Source organism: Melanotaenia boesemani, chromosome 1 (genome assembly GCF_017639745.1).
Source record: "Melanotaenia boesemani isolate fMelBoe1 chromosome 1, fMelBoe1.pri, whole genome shotgun sequence".
Lineage (NCBI taxonomy): Eukaryota > Metazoa > Chordata > Actinopteri > Atheriniformes > Melanotaeniidae > Melanotaenia > Melanotaenia boesemani.
Genome location: NC_055682.1, coordinates 20,733,858 through 20,755,897, shown reverse-complemented (window position 1 = coordinate 20,755,897; position 22,040 = coordinate 20,733,858). Strand labels below are relative to the sequence as shown.

The following is a 22,040-nucleotide window of genomic DNA, read 5'->3' as shown; positions in this document are numbered from 1 at the left end:
CTTTTGCATCATTAAAATGTGTCAAAGCGGGTTATACGGGGTCATTTTAACTTGGTCCGCAATATCTCAAACGTAGTACCGGTCATGTTTAATCACCTTTCGAAATTAGTGCGCCATGTAAACTACTAATGTCCATGGCAACCGCGGATTTGCTTCATGGTAGTCATATTCACGCTAGTGTTAGATACCATCTAAATGAAACTGCACATCCTGGAAATAATAGTAACATAACTTACATTATTATTATTATTATTATAAAGAATTAGAAAGCTTGGGGTTGGAGACACTTTACAAGTTCGTGCTCAGGGGTCAGTTGACTGGTTAACAATCTATGGTTTGTTCAGACTTTTTTTTTTTTTTTTTCAACAATCAGAACCGCTTTGGGGCAAAGAAAAACTAAACACATGAGAACCACATGCCCAGACTGGGACACTGTTAGATGTTTGTTCAGGTATCATTTTAACCTCAAATTCCATTGCTATAGCCTTGCCTGTGTCAAAAAGTAAAAAAAAAAATAGGAGAAAATTATTCAAACATTATTTGAGGTGCCACTCTTCACACATTTTTAGTCTTGAAGCTTTAAGAAGCTAATATAAGATAATGGCCTAATTTTCAAAGTCATTAACAATATCTTTGTTGGTAGGGCTCAGTCATTTGTGGACAAAAGGGACAAACAAACTTTTACTGCTTTCTTAAATTGTCATCTCACAGCTAACGTCTCTCAAACAATTAAACCACGCAGTCAAGAACTGTGGGTGTTAAAACATTTATCTCACACAGTTCTTTCAGAATTTACGTAAAACTTCTCAAATCAGCAACTTGGGGGTTTAATTAATTGTTTTTTAATTGATATTAAAAGAAATGTGGCTGTAGACTGGGCTACTCAGTTCACTGAACTTCAGAGGCTGTTGGATTCATTTAATTTGATTCCGGTGTGTTGGAGCAGGGATACATTGAAAACCTGCAGTACTGCGGCCCTCGAAAGACAGAATTGAGTAGCCCTGTTAAATGCGTAGATCCCAAACTTCAAGCAAAGCTGTAGTTTCATACGTTGGCCACTAGATGACGATTTTTGGCTCTGTTGTTTGCCTGAATATGGCATTGGGCTTCACATGTCTTTACAAAGTTTGTTCAGTGGTTTTGTCCATGTGCTGCTAGATTACAGTTTCTGCTGACACACAGTAAAACGTGGGCTTCAATGTTTTTGTCAGTCTGGGGTCCGGGGACGGCGGCGCCCGGCAGTCTCAGGGAAAAAGTACACTTTGTATCAGGATGAAGTCTTATTGATTTTTTTTTTGATGGGTTTATGAGGTATACCTTTTGACTTAACTTTGAAGTTGCTCTCTCTCTTCTTCTTTTTTTTTTACCCATTCATATATTTATAACTTTAGACTTGCAGAGTATATTTAAGCCTGTTAACCAAGTGTCTTTTTTAGTCAGTAATTTCTTCCAGCAAGAAGTTGGTTAAATGGTCATCTTTGACTAAAGAAAACCCGGCTCCTCTGGATTGAACAGCAGCTGCGCACGGTAGCAGTTCTGGGATGTGTCCCAGTTTGGAGCACCGCCTTCAAACAGTACACTCAGCTGCACAGATAAACTAGTGCCTGTCAGACTGACTGAGGAGGACGCATTTCTCACAGCAAACCTTGTTACAGCTGGAGGGACGAGACGTTTAGATTTAGATATGAGGTAAGCCCGTTTTTATTTTACACCTTTTAGCGTTTGTCTTGCCAAATCTAAATCGTGGTTGGTGTGACCCTGACGCACCTGACAGAGCTGACCTGTTGCTAAAACACGTTTCAATAACTTGTTTGACAAGATAACATTTGACTGTACAACCAACACTGAATGATAAATCTGTTATGATCAAACAGACTTAATCAGATGAAACCAAACTGTTTGTAACTTTAGTGGCTTTTTTGGAGTTTGACGCAAAGTTTTAGTCATTTCTGACACGTCTATTTAAGGTGTGATCTTAGAGCATGTACCAGTTGTTATCAAGAACTCCTGATTGAAAACTTTTTGAGAGGAGTCAGACATCTGGGCTTGCCTCTATTCTCTGATAACATGACTTGCGCAAGCTACATATTTGTCATGCTGCTGATAAGTTTTGAGCTCTAGCATTTTCAAGCCCTTAAATCAGATCCATCCCACTAACTCCCCATATCAGATCCACTTAAAACTGGAACGACGACTTTCTATACACATACATTAAAATGATAGTAGTCAGAAAAGCAGAAACAGCTAAAGTTTGGCTATAGTCATTCTTCACCAAGGCTTTTTTTTTCTTTTTAAAATTCCTTTCAGCCTTGCACACTGACTCCACCTGCTCAGCAGCTTCCAGACTGTAAATAGCTCTCAGGCGGACTTTTAGATTCATGACACAAATTACATAATGAAGAAAGGTGGGGTGTGGACAAGGTGCGCTGACTGGTTACTGAATAAAGTTAAATGAGTGACAGGGACTGCCTATTCATGTTTTCTGGTGAGACCACAAGTTAATGTGCAGCTGCTGATCAAACACACAGCTGGACAGCAGATAAACGGGGCTTCTTGATGAAGCAGGAAAAAACCAGCAAGGATAAAGCTGAACTAATCTTTCCATCCTATGTGTTTCGACACACTGCATGAGCCCTCAGTCTGCTTATGATTCACTGTGTAAGATAATACCTTAAGAGTCATACAGACGGCTGTAGTTCTCCTTCCACATCCTCTATGAGCAATCATTTCCTGTGTTCTACCACTAGAGAAGCTGCCCTGCATCCCTTTCTGTTGTACTTTAAAACTCAAGGTTGTTTTGCTGGTGAATGCACTAATATCTAAACAGTGTCCAGTAACATGTTCTTTGGTCCAGTCAACTGTGTACCATGTAATTTATAATGAAAGAGATTAACAACTCGTTTGTCCATCAACGTCTACCACATTACTCCCCTCTGCTGGAATTTTGCTCTGAGTGGTTAGTCATTCATGTGTCAGCTCTGTTGGGAAAGTTTTAAGTAAAAACAGAATTTAGTGTAGTTGTTGTTTTTATTTAATTATTTTTTATTTTTTTTTTTTTACTGAAAATAGCCAAAAGCCAACATAAAAATATTTGATTGAGGAGTACATGATGTATTTGGGAACCAAGGAGTCAGTATTCTATTTTTTTTTCAGATTCGTTCTTGATGAAAGCTTCCAGCTGCCCTGTGGCTCTTAGCCTTCATTGTCTTATATTTAATTTCATCAGACGCTAAATGTTCTCAGTGAAGCGCAGGTGGTATTTGGGATTTTAGTCCTGAAATAAGTAAGACCATCCTTCAAAATGATGTCTGGCTGGCAACACATGCCACGCTAGACTTGAATAAGTCATTTAGCAATGAGAGCACATTCATAAATGAGCAAGTTAGCCAGGATGTGTATACATACTTTACTATACCATTACAGCTGTAATAAAAACAGTTTAAACTCGTTTAATGCTAAGAAAATGAGCTTAAGTGCTTCATTTATTAATCCCTTTAGCATAGGAAGGGTTGGAGCATCCTTTATGAGAGGAAAGGGGCCATACCATCCCACACTTATTTGCATTCACAACATTTAAAGCAAAGCTCAAGTATTTTCAACCAGTGGAACTTACTGGGATTCTTGAAATTGAATAAAGACAGGAGGGTGAGCCGCCTGCAACAGCATTTTTCACACTTGTGGATTTTTCTTTATTTACAAGCCTGAATGATATAGTAATATTTAAATATAATTTTATTGATATATACATTCTCTTTGTAGAATAGTTTGTGTGGTCCAATGAGGTCATGGAAAAGTGCTCAGAAAAAGACTGCTGGAGGTCATTTTCTGATTATTTGACAGCACCTCAACCTTTGCTCATTTTTTACTGACCTGTTGCCAATTAACTCAACTTGCTGTGAGACATTTTGTAATACATTCACCCTTCTTTCTTTCTTTATTTTGAACCATTACACAGCTTTTTCACTTTGTCAAAAAATGTGTTGCTGGCATTGAATTAAAATCTAACATGCATGAGAAAAAAGAGAAAATTTCTAGTTTCTGATGTGTTTTTTAACAACAAACTAATCATGTGTTTTGCTCAGTAAGACAAGCAGTCTTTTGATAAATACTTTTATCAAACAAGTTCTTGTGTTTTTGCTGAACCTCTTCAAGGCAGATGTTGTGTCCATACTTGACTATAACATTAATCTGAGTTCATGCTCCTCTCCTTTCAACATTCAAGTTGCTGTGTATGTTTTACTTCACTGCAGCACAATAAGAACCAGTGTAGCAACACAATCTAATTCAGGTCACTTTTCCATGCAAACATCCTCATTATTTAACCAAAAAAGGTCTGAATACACTAAGACTTCAGGTTTTAGCTTTGTTTCAGAGGGTTTCAAGTGCAAATGACTTTGCCAGCCTTTCATTTTTAGTGTATAATTACCAGCTTTACTGGGGACCATCGCAGCAACAGGGTTGAAAGCTGCAGGGGCACCTCCTGCCATGCAAAATAATGGCTGACATTATCATGTTTCTGATGATTCTAAACATTAATCTAATTCCTTTGTCATTTTGATATCTTGACTACAAGTATTTCAGACTCCAAATGCTTCAAATCTGAACTGAGTGTGATGGCAGCTGTGAAAACAGTCTCAGGATGACACACAGATGACTCACCTGTAAGAGCTTAGTACTGCAATCCTTCCCTCAGCTATCTAAGCTTCAGCTTCTGTCTTACTGTGTTCTGTTAGACAAAGGCTGAATCCCGCATACAGATAAAGATATAATTATATTATATAACCCATTAAGATCTGATGGACCACTGTCCAAGTTAAGAAGGGCTCATTCGTCATGTTTAATACTTATGAAAGGAAATATTAAGGGAGAATTTTGGTTACAGTAACCATTCCAGATACCAGCGCATACATCAGATGATTAAGTAGTTAAATCAATGAACCTCTAGGAATCTAATCAATGAATTAGAAGTCATATGATATGCAAGTACATCATTCTGTGAATGAAAACAGTATAAATTTCCTTCATGCAGCCCAATGACGTGACCCCGAGTGGAAGTTCGGCCTCATTATTGCCATTGATGCGTTGTAAACTTTCTCCTTCCTCTTTCCAGCATGTTTCCTTCCTTGTTCCACAGAATAAAAATGGACACATGTATGCAGGCATCAGCGTTACACAAAAGAGATAGGAACTCAGAGTTGTTTGGGGTGTGTTCTCTTTGGTCTCACGCTTTGCAGGGTTTGCTGCAAGGATTGAAAGAAATACAAATGTATTGAAAGAAGTACCCACTCATTGATATAATTTTAACTGGCAAAGCTAATTTTTTGCCAGGGTCCTTGTCAGATTAAAAAGGAAATGATATTTTTAGGCTCTGCAAAATGAAACATTTCTGCTTTTTTAAACAATGTTGCAGCTTACGCTGCATTGTTAAGCTAAGATAGAGCCATGAAAGGTGGTACAAAAGTGACATAACTGGACTAATATAAACCCCAGGATGTCATAAAGAGGTTCCTTCTTGTAAAGACTGGGGGCGGGAGACACTAGAAAAGGCTTATAATATATCTTAGCTATGCATAAAAATCACTGTGGTGAAACTTTACAGAGGCCACCTTCTTCTGAGCTTTGATGTGGACATGAAACCAGACACGCTCTGCAGGAAGAGTCTGGATATGAGGCGTCTCAGGGAGCTCACACACTTTGTTGCAGAGTTACATCACCATGGGTTAATTTCATTCCCAAAACAGGCACAGTGTTGCAGTAAGTTGATGGTGCCCTAAATCTGTTTCAGTCACTTTTAAGATTTAGTTTTGTGAGAAGCCAAATCATAGACTGTAGGATGGAGAAAGTGTATTAAGGCAGGTGATTGAGAATGATTGCCTGATGACTCTAGTTGTTTACAGATTGTAACCACACTCATATATTTTCAGGTCATGTGTTGTTTCCTTTTGCAACACGACACTTGTCTATTCTGAGCTTGGCTTTACTGATTGTTGGCTCACACACTCTGCTATTCCTGCTAGGTGTCAATACTACTAAACCTTGCCTGTGCCTCTCTGCGATGTGGGTGAATGACAGCCATTCACTGATCTTTAGCCCTCGACATCTGTCACGTTGCATTTGCTCAAGTTTTTGCAATCCATGTTCACTAACTGGGGAGGTTTATATTGTTATTTTGGTGAGTCATCTTCACATATACTTAATATTGCGACAAGAATCCAACTGATACTTTTAATTTAACACATTGAATATTGTGGTTATTCAGGATGTAGTTTCTGTAAATTGTTGGTTTCAGTAGCCTTGCAGGTGTAATTGCACTCAGTGTGTCTACATAAATCATTCCCCAGGGTGTGCTGAGCACATCGTATGGGTATGGTGTGGCTGCAGACCACAAGCTCCACAAGCATGCTCCTTTTTCTGTCTTCTCCTCTGAAGCTGACTGACATTACCGTTATCTGTCCATGAATTACTTTGCTCATGACACTTCTGCTTTTGTTTTGGCACCGCTGTCCGGACATGCAGCCAGATTTCAGAGAGCTGAGATAATGCTGTAGCGCTCAGGGGCCTGTTGAAGGGCAGAGCCCACAAGCTGGAAACTGCACGAGTGCAATGTTTTCTGAGGCACTCTGCCTGCTTATCAGGCCCACAGAGGGTTCCTTCCTGGTTTTCTTCAGTCCAGTGTGTAATTACTGTTGCTGGCTATGCTACAGTATGTGAATTTCCCAGCACTCCCAATGTTTTCCTTGTGTTGTCAAGCTTCTATTGTATTCTGATCGCCTGAAGCTATGTGGTCTGTAGAAACAAATGTGCAACCTGCATCACCTCTTTGATACTCAGTTCAGTGTCTTTATAGCTGTCAGTGTCACACTTGACTGCTTTTTTTTTTTAAATAAAGTTCATTCTGGGTGGTCCTACATAGGACTGCCATGATTTTAAAATGACAGTAATTTTCCTACAAAAAGCTGTGATCACTTCATTGCCTTTCTCTAATCAATAATGTTCTATATATAGTATAAGCCAGGGGTGTTGAGCTCTGGTCCGCGAGGGCTGATTTTAGACACCTAGGCAAAATCATTATATAATTCTCATAATCTGTACAAAGAATAACAGCCATTTATTGGAAAATTGGCTCTATAATACAAAAATATATATGCCTGTTTGTTTTTAATCTATCTAAACAAAAAACTTAAACAGTAGATCATTAATATAGTTTAAAATCAGTCAGCTGTGTAAAATAATGGATTTTTACCAAGCTCTTTTCATATGGGTGACAATAGGATAATTATGATGCTTGTGCAGACACAATGATGATTATCTCAAATAATCAGTAATAAAAGTTTATTGTGACAGACCTGACTGCACACACACCGATCAACCACCACCTGCCTTAGCACACAGCTGTGAAACTACAACTTATGAAACAGCTCAGGAGGACCTGTTGTCTCAGGAGATTAGAAAGGAAATTGTAGACAAGCATGTAAAAGGTAAAGGCTGTAAGACCATCTCCAAGCAGCTTGATGTTCCTGTGACTGCAGTTGCACATATTATTCAGAAATTAAGATCCATGGGACTGTAGCCAACCTCCCTGGACATGGCTACAGGAGGCAAATTGATGACAAATCAAAGAGACGGATAATACGAATGGTAACAAAAGAGCCCAGAAAAACTTCTAAAGAGATTAAAGGTGAACTTGAAGCTCAAGAAACATCAGTGTCAGATCGCAGCATCCGTTGTTGTTTGAGCCAAAGTGGACTTAATGGGAGACGACCAAGGAGGACACCATTGTTGAAAACAAATCATAAAAAAGCCAGATTGGAATTTGTCAAACTACATGTTGACAAGCCACAAAGCTTCTGGGAGAATGTCCTATGGACAGATGAAACAAAAATGGAACTTTTTGCCAAGGCACACCAGCTCTATGTTTACAGACGGAAAAATGAAGCATATCAAGAAAAGAACACCGTCCCTACTTTGAAACATGGAGGAGGCTCTGTTATGTTCTGGGGCTGCTTTGCTGCATCTGGCACAGGGTGTCTTGAATCTGTGCAGGTACAATGAAATCTCAAGACTATCAAGGGATTCTAGAGAGAAATGTGCTGGCCAGTGTCAGAAAGCTTGGTCTCTGTCGCAGGTCATGGGTCTTGCAACAGGACAATGACCCAAAACACAGCTAAAACACCCAAGAATGGCTAAGAGGAAAACATTGGTCTATTCTAAAGTGGCTTTCTATGAGCCCTGACCTAAATCCTATTGAGCATCTTTGGAAGAAGGTGAAACATGCCGTCTGGAAAAGGCTCCCTTCAAACCTGAGACAACTGGAGCAGTTTGCTTATGAAGAGTGGACCAAAATACCTGCTGAGAGGTGCAGAAGTCTCATTGACAGTTACAGGAATCGTTTGATTACAGTGATTGCTTCAAAAGGTTGTGCAACACAATATTAAGTTAAGGGTACCATCATTTTTGTCCAGGCCTGTTTCATGAGTTTATTTTTTTAAATAGTTCTGTTGAAGCATGATTGAAAAGCAATGTCTGACTTTCACTGGTTAAATTTCATAGAATTTTTATTTATTATTACTCTTGTCAGATTCAAGTTATTTCTGTGACCATTGTGAGTTTTTCTTTCATTAACCGAAGGTACCAACAAATTTTGTTCTTGTCTGTATACACAATTTAAAGGCTTTAAATTAAGATACAGTTATCACCTTTTTGATAATATTAACCAAAAACTAAAAGCCTAGAAGGTTTTGTAGTTTACAACAGAGCTGTTGTTCTGGATTATTTTGCATTTCTCATGTGTTTATAATGAAGTGGTTGGTGAATGTACATCAGGGTACATCGTCCAGTTAGGTAGACTACTGCCACTCTTGTGAGTGGATATGCTTGTTCTGTAATTAATGTTTATGTAGATGCTACGTCTATTGTAGGACTCAAGGTTTCTAGCTGAATATTGTGTTATAATATTGAATGTTAGTCAATTGGATGCTTATAATAGTGTGGCTAATTGAAATTAATATTGTTTTATTAAATCCTAATAGTAAATCAAAATTTTGCGTTATAAATAATTGAGGTAAAAATAACCAAATAACTGAATAACCAAATGAATAATGAGTGGACACACTGCAGCATGTTGGAGTGTAGCAGAGAGAGCGAGAGCTGTGGCTGAAGTCTTCAGGGATCTCTATGAATGCATTGGGGTATTGTGTTTATATCCTAGCAGCAGATGACATTACAAGCAGCTTTGGCAGGTAACACAGGTGAACTCTCTCCAAGAAGTTTCTGGATGCAAGTCACAGCCAACAGTTATCATTATCAGCTGACATCCAGGAAGCAGAGTTGCTCCTTCTCAGTAACTTGTACCAATAAGGAGCATTTAAGAGAAGAAATGATTTAAAGTTTCTCCTCCTTGCTCTTTTCTTTTTCTTTTTTTTTCTTCTTTTTTTTTTTTTTTTACCACTCTCGTCCATCATCCTAGACATCTTACTTTTCAGTTCTTCTGGATTTGGGGTCTTACTCTGAGCATTAATTGAGCTTTGGAAAGTTTAGTCAGCTTCTTCCACATGTAAACACCACTCCTATTGGCATGGCTACTCATCTTAAAAAGATGTTAAAAAGTACCAGTAATACCAGTGGAAATCCCTGAAGCAGCCCAACATCCAAACCATAGTAGGAGAATGTTTCCTAAATCAAGATTCTCAAGAAAACTAAAAATCCAGATTCAAAGAAAGACTCAATAACCAGAACTACAGCAAAAGACTACACTACTGTGGTGGTATTCTAAAAAAAATTACCTGTAGTTTTTTTTATAATGTAAGGATTACCATGCCAGCAGTTACCTGTAGCCAGCAATAAACTGATCACAAAACTTTGCCTATGTAGGTAAACACAGATTAAACTTAATATTTTTTTTTACCTCGGCTCCAAACACCTGCTCTGTTGCATTGTGTCATGTGATCCAATATTACAACACAACTAAATACAGCCTCATTATCCATGGGGTTGTATTTAGTGTCATTTTTCAGTTTATGACCCATTTTAGAGATTTCTGTTTGATTACAAACAAAAAAAAGTGACACACCTAGAAAACCTCTAAAACTGTGGCATTTTTTTTCCAGGTAACATGAGAAAATACATAAAAGAGTTCATGTTTATTTTTTCACCTTAGGCGTACTGTAGCACTTAAATTTCCTTTACATTCCTAGCATTCCACCTTTTATCAAACCAGAAACTGATAGCTTACTATCTCTCTCATAAACAGACACAACGCAAACCATTCTCACATCAGGTAGTGTGTCACAATAAAAGCAGAGTTATCTCATCACAGATGAATTCCTCATTCCACTGAGAAATGAATCACTTCCCATTACTTTCTCAGTTTCAGATTATTTTCTAAAAAGGCAGGAAATGTAAACCTGTCTTTTACATGCTTCATTTGTAATGTATGATCTGTGTGTGTGCGTTTTCTTCCCTCTCAGTCTGTCATTAGTTATATTTTTACAGCAGCTCTGTGGGTTCGTTCTGTCTGCCCACAAGTGACTTTCCATTCTGTCAGACTAAGATGGTGAAGTCATGGGACTGTGTCAGAGACAATGTAGTTACAGGGCTGAGCATCGACTTGGCTATGAAGAAAGTTAAGTGGTACCTTTATTTGTTAGTCCTCGCACAACAGATGGTTCCAATAATTGTGGCTATTTTACTGCTTTACTTGGACTGAAATGCAAAGCATAAGTGCAATCAACATGTCTTTATTTAAACGTTTTACTAAAAGCATGAGAGCTTATTGAACTGTGGCCAAAATTTGAAATGAAATTGTTCTTGGGAGAGCACAGCCTCAAACAACGGTAATGAAAATGGAAATTTACTTTTTAACTTTTAACCTTTTTTGGCAGTAATGTGCGTTCTATCTCATCACCTTAAATAATCTTATATTAGATTCAACTGTCGAAACAAATGACCACATAGAGGGTTTATGGAACATATATTATGCAAGCCCTCCAGAAAATACAGGAATTTGTGTTTATTGTCTTCTTTTGTGTAACAAAGACTAAACTTTCTCCATCATACAGTTTAACGTTACAGTTTTGGTCATCTGCGTCGCTCAGTGACAACCTGTAAATCTTCCAATGTGTGGAGGTGGTCCTTTGACTGTGGGCTACCAGTTGGTGTTGAACTCATGCTGATGGAGAGCTCGTCTGGCCACGTGGCAAAGGAATGTCAGCTCTCTGAATGAGGCTGTATGTTTGCTATGAAGGCCTCCACATGATCTGCTGACAGGACAGCATGGACGTGTAGAAAGTTTCACATGAATATGCAGTGTTTCTGTGGGTTGATTGGTTTTCCTTTCTCAGTCTAAACGTTTCATCAAAACAGGATAAAAAACATGCAGCAAAACAGGATGTTGTGGAAATCGATATGCTAATTTTAGCTTGGGACAAATATTGTTGCTGTAGAAAAACAATGCAAACCCTCACATTGAAAATGCAATCAATAATGTGTGACCCACGGCTGAATAGTCTTCGAATAAAATGAGTCATTTTTGCGTAGACTGGTGTTTATTTTTCCCTTTTGAGATCTCTACATGAACAATTTCATGCCCTAGCCATATAGCTTCCTGGGGTTGTGGGTGTGTGAGTGGATTACTTTTGGTGGGTTTTCCAAGCTCTATATAGCTACTCTGACTTCTTCTCTAACCACGCCCATCCCACTCCATGGGACATTAAAATATCAAAGGCAGGCTTCTCCCAAAAAACTCTCGGAAGCTGTGGTCTCCACCCAAGTGCACATGCTTGATGAAGACAGTTTCCACATTTTGCTTTGATGTTGAGTTCTGGCACAGATTTTTGAAAATGTTTAATGGTTGATTGGAGTAAAAAGAAAACTGGTGGATTTTATGCTGTCAGTTTAGCTTCATTCTGACATGAATGTGTGCTTTAGGAGTGGTGTCTCTTGCAAGTGTATAAGTGTATAAGTGGCCATGTACACACACCTCAGCATAATGTAAAGTGTGAATGTATAATCATCCATCAGCCATCCATCGTTTGGTAATTAAAGTCTATTTCATTTTTTTTTTTCATTCAGTGCACAGCTGCATGTCATGGATAAAAGAAATGTAGTTCATTGTAATAGTGAACACATGTTGTTTATTATAATTATATATAATTGTTAATAAGGAAACTTCAAATATTTAATTAGAGATCCATTGTATTATGGAGTGTTGGCCTCTGCTTAATCAAAGCTTGGAGAGTAGAAAGCTCTTAAATATCTCTTAGATCATGACAATGTTATTTGATTCAATAAACACTCTGAAGTTGAGCCATGATAACCTAATATGGTGCTTTATATCAGTTTACTCTTCACTAATAAGCCTCCACTATCAGCAGTTTCCCTTGCGTATTGACATCTTATCAGAGAATAAATGTATTGCTTGACATCTAAAAGGTCAAGCTAGTGTTTGATTGTTTGCTCACTCTGGAAATGTTGAAATTCTTTGATCTCTGTGGAGCTGTCATTGAACCCCGAAGTATGATCTAAGCCTCCAGTGTCTCCACTTGTTGGTACTCGTGGCCTCGCCCTTATAGAGCACAAGTGGTAAATATGTTCAACAAATGTGTGATGTTGACAGATGAGATCACTCTGCTTTGGTGTTTTTTCTCTCTAATACATCTCTCCGCTTTGCCTGCTCTTGAAATGTTGTCCTGTTTGACGTGGGCAGAAGGCTACTGCATACCAAAATGCCTTCTAATGTAGGTATTATGTTCGTTGAGGAATGTTGCTGAATTTTTTCTTATGTTAAGTAGTTCAATTACGTCAGCATCCTGATCTAAAATCCATTTAAATGTATATAATGAAACGAGCTCACTTTATTCAGGCTAAGAGTGGAATATGGAAAAAATAAGTTACTTAAAGCCATCTGTTGGACTTTTTGCCATGAGATGACATCAGACTTGTGTGTCTTACCTCAGCAGACTGGGCATGATGGTGCGGGCCAAGCTGGGGGTGTAGCCACATCTGGCAGAGCGCTGAAGTGAGCAGGAGCCTCAGTACACCGATCATCTGCTGCAGTAGAGAAGATGGGAGAGACGGAGGAGGAGAGGGACAATGTGGGGAAGCTTTTCGAGAACTTCATCCAGGCCTCGACCTGTAAAGGAACTCTTCAAACCTTCGGTATCCTCTGCAGACGCCTGGACCTCGACCCTGCAGACCACAACACATTCTACAGCAGTCTCAAGGCGAAGGTCACCTACTGGAAAGCCAAAGCACTGTGGAGCAAGCTAGACAAGAGGATGTGTCATAAGGAGTATAGGAAAGGCCAAGCCTGTGTTGGCACCAAGGTAAGGTTACCTAAAGCCTACTTTATGCAAAAATGCTTACCAGGTTTGAGCAGAATATTAACAGTAAGCAAATGTAATCACCTTTATATTATTTTAAATTATTATCCAATAAATGCAAAAATAAAGACAAAATGCATTTATTTGTAAATAGTTTATATCCTTTAGTTTTTTTCAAAACTTCACAAAACTTAAAAATTTAGATTTTGGTGGGGTACGCTTGTCTGTCTGTCTGTCCGTCCATTACTCAAAAAGTAATAAATGGATTTTAAATCAATTTTCAGGAAATCTCCAAAATGGAATAAGGAACAACTGATTAGATTTTGGGGTTGTTCTGGATCACAGCTTGGATCCAGGAATGTTTAGAAGACTAGAGCTGCCAACATTACAACATTCCCTAGAACCGCCAGAGGGGGTCATTTTGACACCGTGCCAGTTAATAAATAATTAATTGATTAGCATGTGGTATTACTTGGGGTTTGTATTTCAAATAGAAAATATCAAATCCTTACTAGCTTACAACATTCACTTATCAGCAAACAAATTACACAACTGAATAATTTTTAAATGTATTTTTTTTGTATCAATTATTTGAGGGGGATCAGTAAGAAAAGAAAAGCATCATATAATGCTAAAGTAAGGAAACAGAGTGCTGCATGTCAGCTGATATTGATTTACTGTATTGCACGTCAACAGTTCAATAATGGACGCACGCCGGGTCATTCTGGCACTGATGCAGCTGTGGTAGAGGACCCCTGCGTTCAGTGCAGCGATGTCTAAACGGTATTAAACACAGGCCACCATCTAGCTCGCGCTGAATACTGCCTCGGCATCTTGTCAAGGATGTCTAGTTCTAACTTGGTCCATTTGTAGTGAGATTAACTGACCACTTGTCCCCCATCTCAATCTTCCGCATTCATTTGTTAAAGCAAAGCTAAAGCTTATTCTGCATTTATTCTTCTGCTTCTTTTTTTTTATTACGTTTTGTTATGTGACATTAGTTTGTCAGACTGTTAGCAACATAACTCAAAAAGTCATGGATGGATTTGGATTACGTTTTTAGGAATAAATGAATAAGGAATAAGTGATGTTTTGTGTTTATGTTCTGCTGTTTGTTCACAGTCAAACTGCAGAATAGTTTTTTTTTACCTGGCTTCAGTCTGAGGAAGGTCTGACCCAGTTGAAGCCAAAGTTAGCTGTTTACATTATGCACTGTAGATGATGAACTCCCCAAATACATACAAGTTTACATTAAAAACTCTGTTCTGAAATAGTTGAACTGTTTGTCCTACATAAAGTGATGAATTCCCTCCCATCTGTTCTTATGAAAGAACCAGTCTCCTTCATGTGCTGGTTTTACACTCAGTGATATTGCTGACATTTTTATACCATGCTCTAAAAAACAGACACATTTGACACATTGATATATATCTTCTGACTATTTTCAGTCCAGTACAGGGTTTTGAAATACAGTTTTGCAAATCATTGCGTAATGCTTTTATCTACATTACACTGTCTGAACTTTTTTTATGCAATATTTCTGATTCGGTCTATATTTTTTCTTCTTCTGGCCCTTCTCCAGACCTTATACCATAAATTCTTAGATATCTTTCCCGCTGGAAGCTGATGGCTCAGTGGCTAGGGTACATAAAAATGCCCTCAGCAGTGGTGTGTTTTTACTGTTTCTTGAGGCTGAACCTCTGCAGTATTTCATTTGGCTGGTTTGCCCATATTTCCTGTCCATGTCTCTGCTTCACCTGTGCAATAAAGGCAAAAATTCAGTGGATGTGGATTTCCTAAGGCATATTTGTTTGCTCTTTTCCAGGCAGCTATTGTTATGTTTTCAGTTTAGTATGAAAGTCAGTCATGAGGTTAGAAAGTTAGTACGTCTCATTTCACATGGATGAAATGGGCGGGCTTCTCACAGAATTATTTATTTTTGTGTGTTGATAAGTGGTTTTGGAAACTCTGGAGATGACTGATCACAATCTGATTTTAAAGCAATGTCCATGTCTTCTTTGATGCAAAACATTTGATAATACAGCTGGTACAATCAACACCAGACATTTAATAAAAATCACAACACAAGCAACTCAGCCAAAAAGCCTGCTGGATTGATACTTTTCTGACAAAAATGTTTTATTTTTCTATTGAGAACAGTCCAGTTCAGTACAGCTTTTAGCCCAGCAAATTTATTTCTTCACTATGTTCCCACAGATTGCTGTTGTGTCATCATGTAGAAGGTAGCAACACCTCATTTTTCCCATTTTGCATGGACACACTCTTGATGCAATGATTCATGAATAAAGCCAGCAGTGATAGATCTTGATTAACACGTCACGTGTTATTTTTGCAGAAATTAATAGACATTTTAGGAGATGGCCTGAGGAAAATGATCAAATCTGAAAAAAAGGACTGGGTAAGACATAAAACTGGTCTGATTGTGTTTTTTAACTGATAGATTGTAACTACAGTCATCTTTTGGCAATTTAAAACAATCCATGTGGCTCTCAGTTTATCTTGGTCATGTCATGAATGCACACCAATTTCCCTAAAATGGGAAGTGATAAAGTTTTAACAGAGGTGCATGAAAGTTTGTAAGTAAAAGTTATATTCATGCATCCTTAAAGTTTTATGTATTAGGAAGTGTTTTATAACATCATCTTACATGACGATACTGACATGTTGTTAGGGTTAGGGTAAACTGCAGGGTGTCTTTTTTTTTAATACGGTATTGTGTATGAGCCCTAACAGTACCACACTCTCTCTCAGTGGTACAAGCAGGACATGTGCTTTATGACAGAACAGATCACAAAACAAGTATTCTTAATATACTTCGTAACCGGATGTCACCCAACAACCCCCATCATGAAGTGGTTAAGGACATAACGTGGTCCAAACTTTAAAATATCCTGTGCTTTTTGGGGCTGGGGGAAGTTAAGGTATTGAGGAACAGTCTGAAACCTGGACATGTGTGATTAACTTTCAGCCATCAGCTGTTCCTGCTTCACAGAGTGTTTTTATTGTAGAAAGAGACGGCATCACTCAGCAGCCTTTATTATTTGGCTCCAGTTGTACAGAACCTGCGCAATGCTCTTGAAAGGCTTTTCTCAAAAGGCTGGAGCGGAGCCCAGCTTATTATTAAAATGTGTTTGAAATGCTTTGGTGTGAGCTTCAGCTTCACTATCGGTGTTGTCTCATTTAGGCCTTAATAGGTAATAAGATTAAACGTTTTGAAGAAAGAAAGTGGAACTTAACTGCACTTCAGAGCTGAATCCTTTCAGTTAGATTTTGTAAATTTGAACATACACAGAACTGTAGAGAAAAATGTAACTTCTGAACTGCCGGATTGTGTGTATATTTTATTGCATAGGGCTTTCATTGCTCATAGGGCAGGCAATCTGCTTCCACATCTTCTCTCTGCGGGAATCATTTGGTTACAGCTTGTTTTTTATGACGGCTCAGCTCTCCTTCAGGGACAGATGTAATATCACTCAGCGCCTCTTCATCTTATTGCTGCTTTAGCAACAACTTTTTACAGGATATGATGTCATCTGTGTTTTATGGCCTGACCACTGGCAGCAGTGACGAGCTGCCATGGTGTGTGTCTCATAAAGTTTTAATGTGTACAACAAAATGCATATATATTTTTATTTAATCCACGGTGCAAGTAATTCTCAGAACTCTTCATCAGACTCTCGCGAGGCAATGCATATTTAATTTTCTACTATTGTGACACTTCTTGTTTTAGTTTCATATGAAAAAGATGGGATGTATAAAGGTTAGACTTAAAAATGTCTAGTGGACTTTTTCTTTAACTGAGTCTGAGGCTCACTTTTATTTAAGCTAAATAAATTGTGTGTATTGTTGAAATCTTCCCATCCTTTTCTGGCTCATTGCTGCATCCCTTACAATATGACTTTTATCTGTAGATAAGAGGAATATTAGTAAACCATTATAAAATAGTTCTGTGTTTCTCATTTTTAAAAGGAAAGAAAGGGAGAAAAAGAAAGAAAGAGAAAAGATGACCCACATGTAAAATATTACCAAAGGTCAAAAACTCTGTGGGGAAACTTTTAACAAATATTCAAGCTGACTTCAATGACATCATCTTTTTACTGAATCTGACTGCTGTATCTCCCCCTGAACAATTCAGTGTTTGCATCTCTGCTTAATTTCTGGGCTGTCGTCAACATTTGGCCTTAATGTTGCTTAAAAACAGTGAATTGTCTCCACGATAACTAACAGAACGTTGCCAAACTCTGCTGTAACAAAAAACCAGGAGAGGACTCTCCGAGATGAATCCATTCCTGGTCTGGAACATTCTCCAACAGCCAAACTCAACGCTGCTCTTACTCTCATTCCCAGCCAACAAAATGCCAGCTTAGTTTGACGTAGGTCAGACGAACTGTCAGAAACACTCGAACAAAATAATCCATTTTTACTATGACCGGTAATTTCTGCTTTAAATCTGCAGATTCTGCAGTCTCAGAGAGATCAGGTCTGATAAAATTGAGAAATTAGTTTAATGGGCACAATTAATATGAACATTTTTATTTTATTTTATTATTTTTTTAAAGGGAATGAATGGCACCGTGTGTTTACAGGACATGTTGAGTTTGTTCAGTCTGTCAGATAGGAGTTGTTAATAGGGTGGGAGACAATTGTCAGGCTGAGATCGGACAGAGAGGAGAATGAGGTCACAGGTGGGAAGCTGACAGGAAACGTGTGACCTGACTCAGCAGGTGTGGTACCTGACCTCAGGAAAGCCTGTCGTCTGCAACAATATATCGGTAAATAGAAAGTGTTTACACAAACAGCATGTCTCTGCTGGTGGTTGATAGAGACATATAAACAGAGACATGAGCTTAGAGAAAACTTGAGACTGTGCAAAGTTGTGAATTTGTTTAGTTTTTTTTATATAAATTATGTTTTCTTCCATGTGTTTCTGGTTGTTAGAAAAGTCAATGTACTGGTTTTCTAAAAAGAAAACAAAAACAAAATAACAATAGCAACAGGCAGGCTTGTCTGGACAGATCATCAACCTCTTGTGTGTCTTTCACGCCTGAGAAAACCAAGAATACAGCATGACAACAAAAAATATTTCACAAATCCAAAGAAAACAGCAAAACTGTAAACGGAATGGTATATTGTTGTGCACATTAAAATTCACAAAACATACAAATAATTTAATCTGCACATCAAAATGCCAAAACTAGACAATTCACAAAAAGTAAAAACCAGAAAACACAATAGCTTCTTAAAAAGTCACAAAACAGCCAAACACTAAAAACAACAAGTAAACAGAAACTGCAACTCTTTTGTAAAATGAATAAATCTCTACAGCAAACATATAAACACAATATTTCATAAAGTACAGAAACAACAAAAGTACACAAAACACAACAGAAAACACATTTTAAGATTCAAATTAGAAAAACACATTTTATTAAACACAACAAAGGAAAATAAGTGAAAAACGTTTTTGGTGTTTTTGTTGCTGGATATTATGGTATGTAATGTTGCTCTGTGAGCAGCAGGTGCTGTCAGGAGTATGTTTCTTTAACTCCTGTTGATCGACACACAGAATGGCAGGAAGTGAGCCCTTTAGTAAAAATCATTTCTTCTGCCTCTTTGTGCTGAATAACAGAGCTTTTTAACGCAAAGATGCTTTCAACTGTGATTCAGTGAGATTATCCAGGAGACTGTCCACGTGCTGAACAAAGCAGGACTCACGCTGTGCACAATAAGCACATCACACTCACACACTTGTCTATGTAATGTTTCTTACTATGTTCAAAGGGGGGAAAAGGCAGAGTTTGCCAGCACAGATGCATCAAATCTTTCATTTATCATTTAGAAGTATGATCTCATGTTTTAACTGCACATGCTGAGACAGATGCTGTAACCGCACTGAAATGACTTCACTTTTTGGTGAAGATGGTGCGTGAATAACTCCTTAAACATGTAGAGGTTGTTCACTCATGCTCCCTGGGGTAGTTTTGTGATAAATGCATCACTTCAGTCATGTTCAAAGTCTCCTGCTTACATGCTGTTTTGTCTAACAAGCCATTCTCTGTACTTCAGTGAGACACTCTAAGGTCTCTAAATACTCAAGCAGAGCAGTAAAGTGCTGATTCTCCTCATGATCTATGAAGATGTTATAAAGCTCTGGGCATGTTGTTTACTAGTGAGATGTAATCATTTTTCATCTCAGACTCTTCTGCAGGAAAAGTCTCAGCGTTGTGTTGATAATATGACAGAGGTGTTACCATGATGTAGCCACATTACTCTGCACCTTGTGTTGGTAATGAGGTCAACTTGTCATTGTTTCCTTAGTGCCTCATCATCGGAGGAGGTCCCTGCGGCCTGCGGACTGCCATTGAACTTGCCTTGATGGGGGCCAAAGTGGTGGTGATTGAGAAGAGGGACTCTTTTTCGAGAAACAATGTGCTCCATCTTTGGCCCTATACCATCCATGATTTGCGAGGTCTTGGAGCCAAAAAGTTCTATGGAAAATTTTGTGCTGGCGCCATAGATCATATCAGTGAGTATCAGACTTTACAGAAACAAAACAGGCAGCTGGCTTTTGCTTTCGCTTTTCATTCGCTGTTATCATACCAATATGTTATTAAGCCCTCTAAACCCCAACCTTCTCCTTCTAAGTATCTTTTCTATCTCAAAAATTCCTCTTTAAATTATGTAGTATTCCTCTGTTATATTAGTCAAGCCAGCCAGCAAAGAAAACCAATTTGAACTGCTTGTATATCCATTCTTCTTTTTATAATTGACCAAATTCCATGGCTACAAGTGAAGGTACAAATCATATATCACTTGTCAATTTTAACTTTTACCTTATTACTCATTTGCATCCAAAGTACAGTCAATCTCATTATCCACTGTCCTATCATTGAGTAACTCAGCTTCTTCAGCGGAGTTAGAGGTCTCCTAGAGAAGGATTAGGCCAAAAGCAAGGTTTGCTCTCTGTAATGTCAAGATGACATAGCAGATAATTCAATAGGGTTTCACATGTTTATGCAAATATGAATAAGTGTGTGTTTCTAACAGGCATTCAGCAACTGCAGCTGATCCTCTTGAAAGTTGCCTTGATTGTTGCAGTGGATTTTCACATCAATGTTGAGTTTGTCAAGCTGCTGGAACCTCCAGAGGATCAGGAAAATGAAGGTATCACATATTCACTGTAAATACTGTACATGTCCAAACAGGAGGTTAAAAATGTCTTTATATTCACCCACTGAGAGTTGGATTATGATCTGAGAGGTTTGTGTGTGTGTGTGTGGGTGGAAGGGAGGGGAGACATTTAAACAGATGGAAAGTATAAAGCTGTGACATTTAGTTTGAAGAGTGAGAAGTGTAATGTGTTTTTAGACAGATACTGTGTCGCTTCCTGGAGAATCTGTGTGTAACCTCCCATTGTGCTGCTTTTGCTCTAAGGCTGGTTGGGCAGCAACAAACTTCTCATCCTGCAGGATTTAATTACCTTGACAGCCACCAATAAACAGGAGGCAAACACTGGCACTGATATTGTTTTCATTAGATGTAGATGGTACTTTGCTTTACATCCCTGTGAGTGATCTTACTCAGATGTAGACCTGCGCCTACGTATCATGATGCAAATGATTGAACACAGGTTTCTTTTGTTTAGAACAAAATGACATTTACTGCCTCAGTTCTAGATTACTTTGCATTGTAGATAAGCACTTCAGTGCCTCCTACCATCTCACACTGTCCTGAAACTCAGAAGAGGAAAACACCAGCACACATTTGTGTGTCGCTTAAGCTTTAATATCGATATACTGATAATAACAAGAGCCTCTCCTAAATTTAGAGACAGATTTATCCTCCCTGTGACCAACTTAGCTGTGCCCTTCACTTCATGGAATGTATTTTCCACATGCTGATATTACGCCACAAACTCCCAAGCTGGTCTCACACTCCTGCAGCGACACACCGCCTGCTTAAAATGGCTAATATTAGTTATGAAAGAAGAAAAAAGATATTATTTGTATAACAACCCAAACTGACACATATATTTTCATTTTTCATTTAATTTTTTTTTTTATCTCTGCATTGACTAACTTAAAGCAGCACAAATGTGTCTATGTGTGGTCTATGAAGCATCTTCAAAGAAAAAAAAATCCTCATGTGATTTCACGTTATGGAAAAGTCATCTTACAAGGGTGTTCCTTTCATTTATATCCAGTATTTGAAAAAAAAATTTTTCCACCATTCTCTGTTGCTCTCTGTCATGCAGGGATTGGGTGGAAAGCTGCAATCCGACCTGCTGATCACCCTGTGGCTAACTTTGAGTTCGATGTCGTGGTGGGGGCCGATGGGCGCAGGAATACTCTGGAAGGTGAGAAGACAAAAAGCGTTGAAGAGTATGGGATGCCTCAAGGATGTTCTGTACTTTTTAGATTTGACAACTGTGTGACGACAAAGGGTAAAATCCTGCTGCTCCTCCCAGGCTTATTGGTATCTTACTAGTAGTTTTTATGTACCTTAACATAGAGCAGCTTCCTAAAAAGAGCAGTGATTTGCAGCTGAACATTATATTTATATATTTGACTTGTCTGGCATTAAAACTATAACTGAAACTCACCTTTTGTTAATATCTACTCATGTGAGTTATTAATCTCTCCCAAAGGGGAAAAGCTACAAAAATAGAGCAGCGTGGAGGCCCAGTCCAGCAGCTGATGC

General features: G+C 38.3%; 1 protein-coding gene across 4 annotated transcripts in view; it reads left to right on the top strand.

Moving 5' to 3' along the window:
• Window positions 1-1,378: 1,378 nt before the first annotated feature.
• The window catches only part of mical2a (microtubule associated monooxygenase, calponin and LIM domain containing 2a), a 35,181-nt gene continuing 14,519 nt past the window's right edge, over window positions 1,379-22,040 (top strand). The window contains exons 1-5 of one of the 4 annotated variants that reach the window (XM_041983050.1): window positions 1,379-1,689; window positions 12,954-13,322; window positions 19,659-19,866; window positions 20,388-20,504; window positions 21,595-21,696. In XM_041983050.1, the coding sequence (XP_041838984.1) occupies window positions 13,062-13,322; window positions 19,659-19,866; window positions 20,388-20,504; window positions 21,595-21,696 (688 nt within the window). In that variant the 5' untranslated portion in view covers window positions 1,379-1,689; window positions 12,954-13,061. The remainder of the gene's footprint in view (window positions 1,690-12,953; window positions 13,323-19,658; window positions 19,867-20,387; window positions 20,505-21,594; window positions 21,697-22,040) is intronic. The other 3 variants (XM_041983022.1, XM_041983031.1, XM_041983041.1) reach the window with 3 other exon arrangements.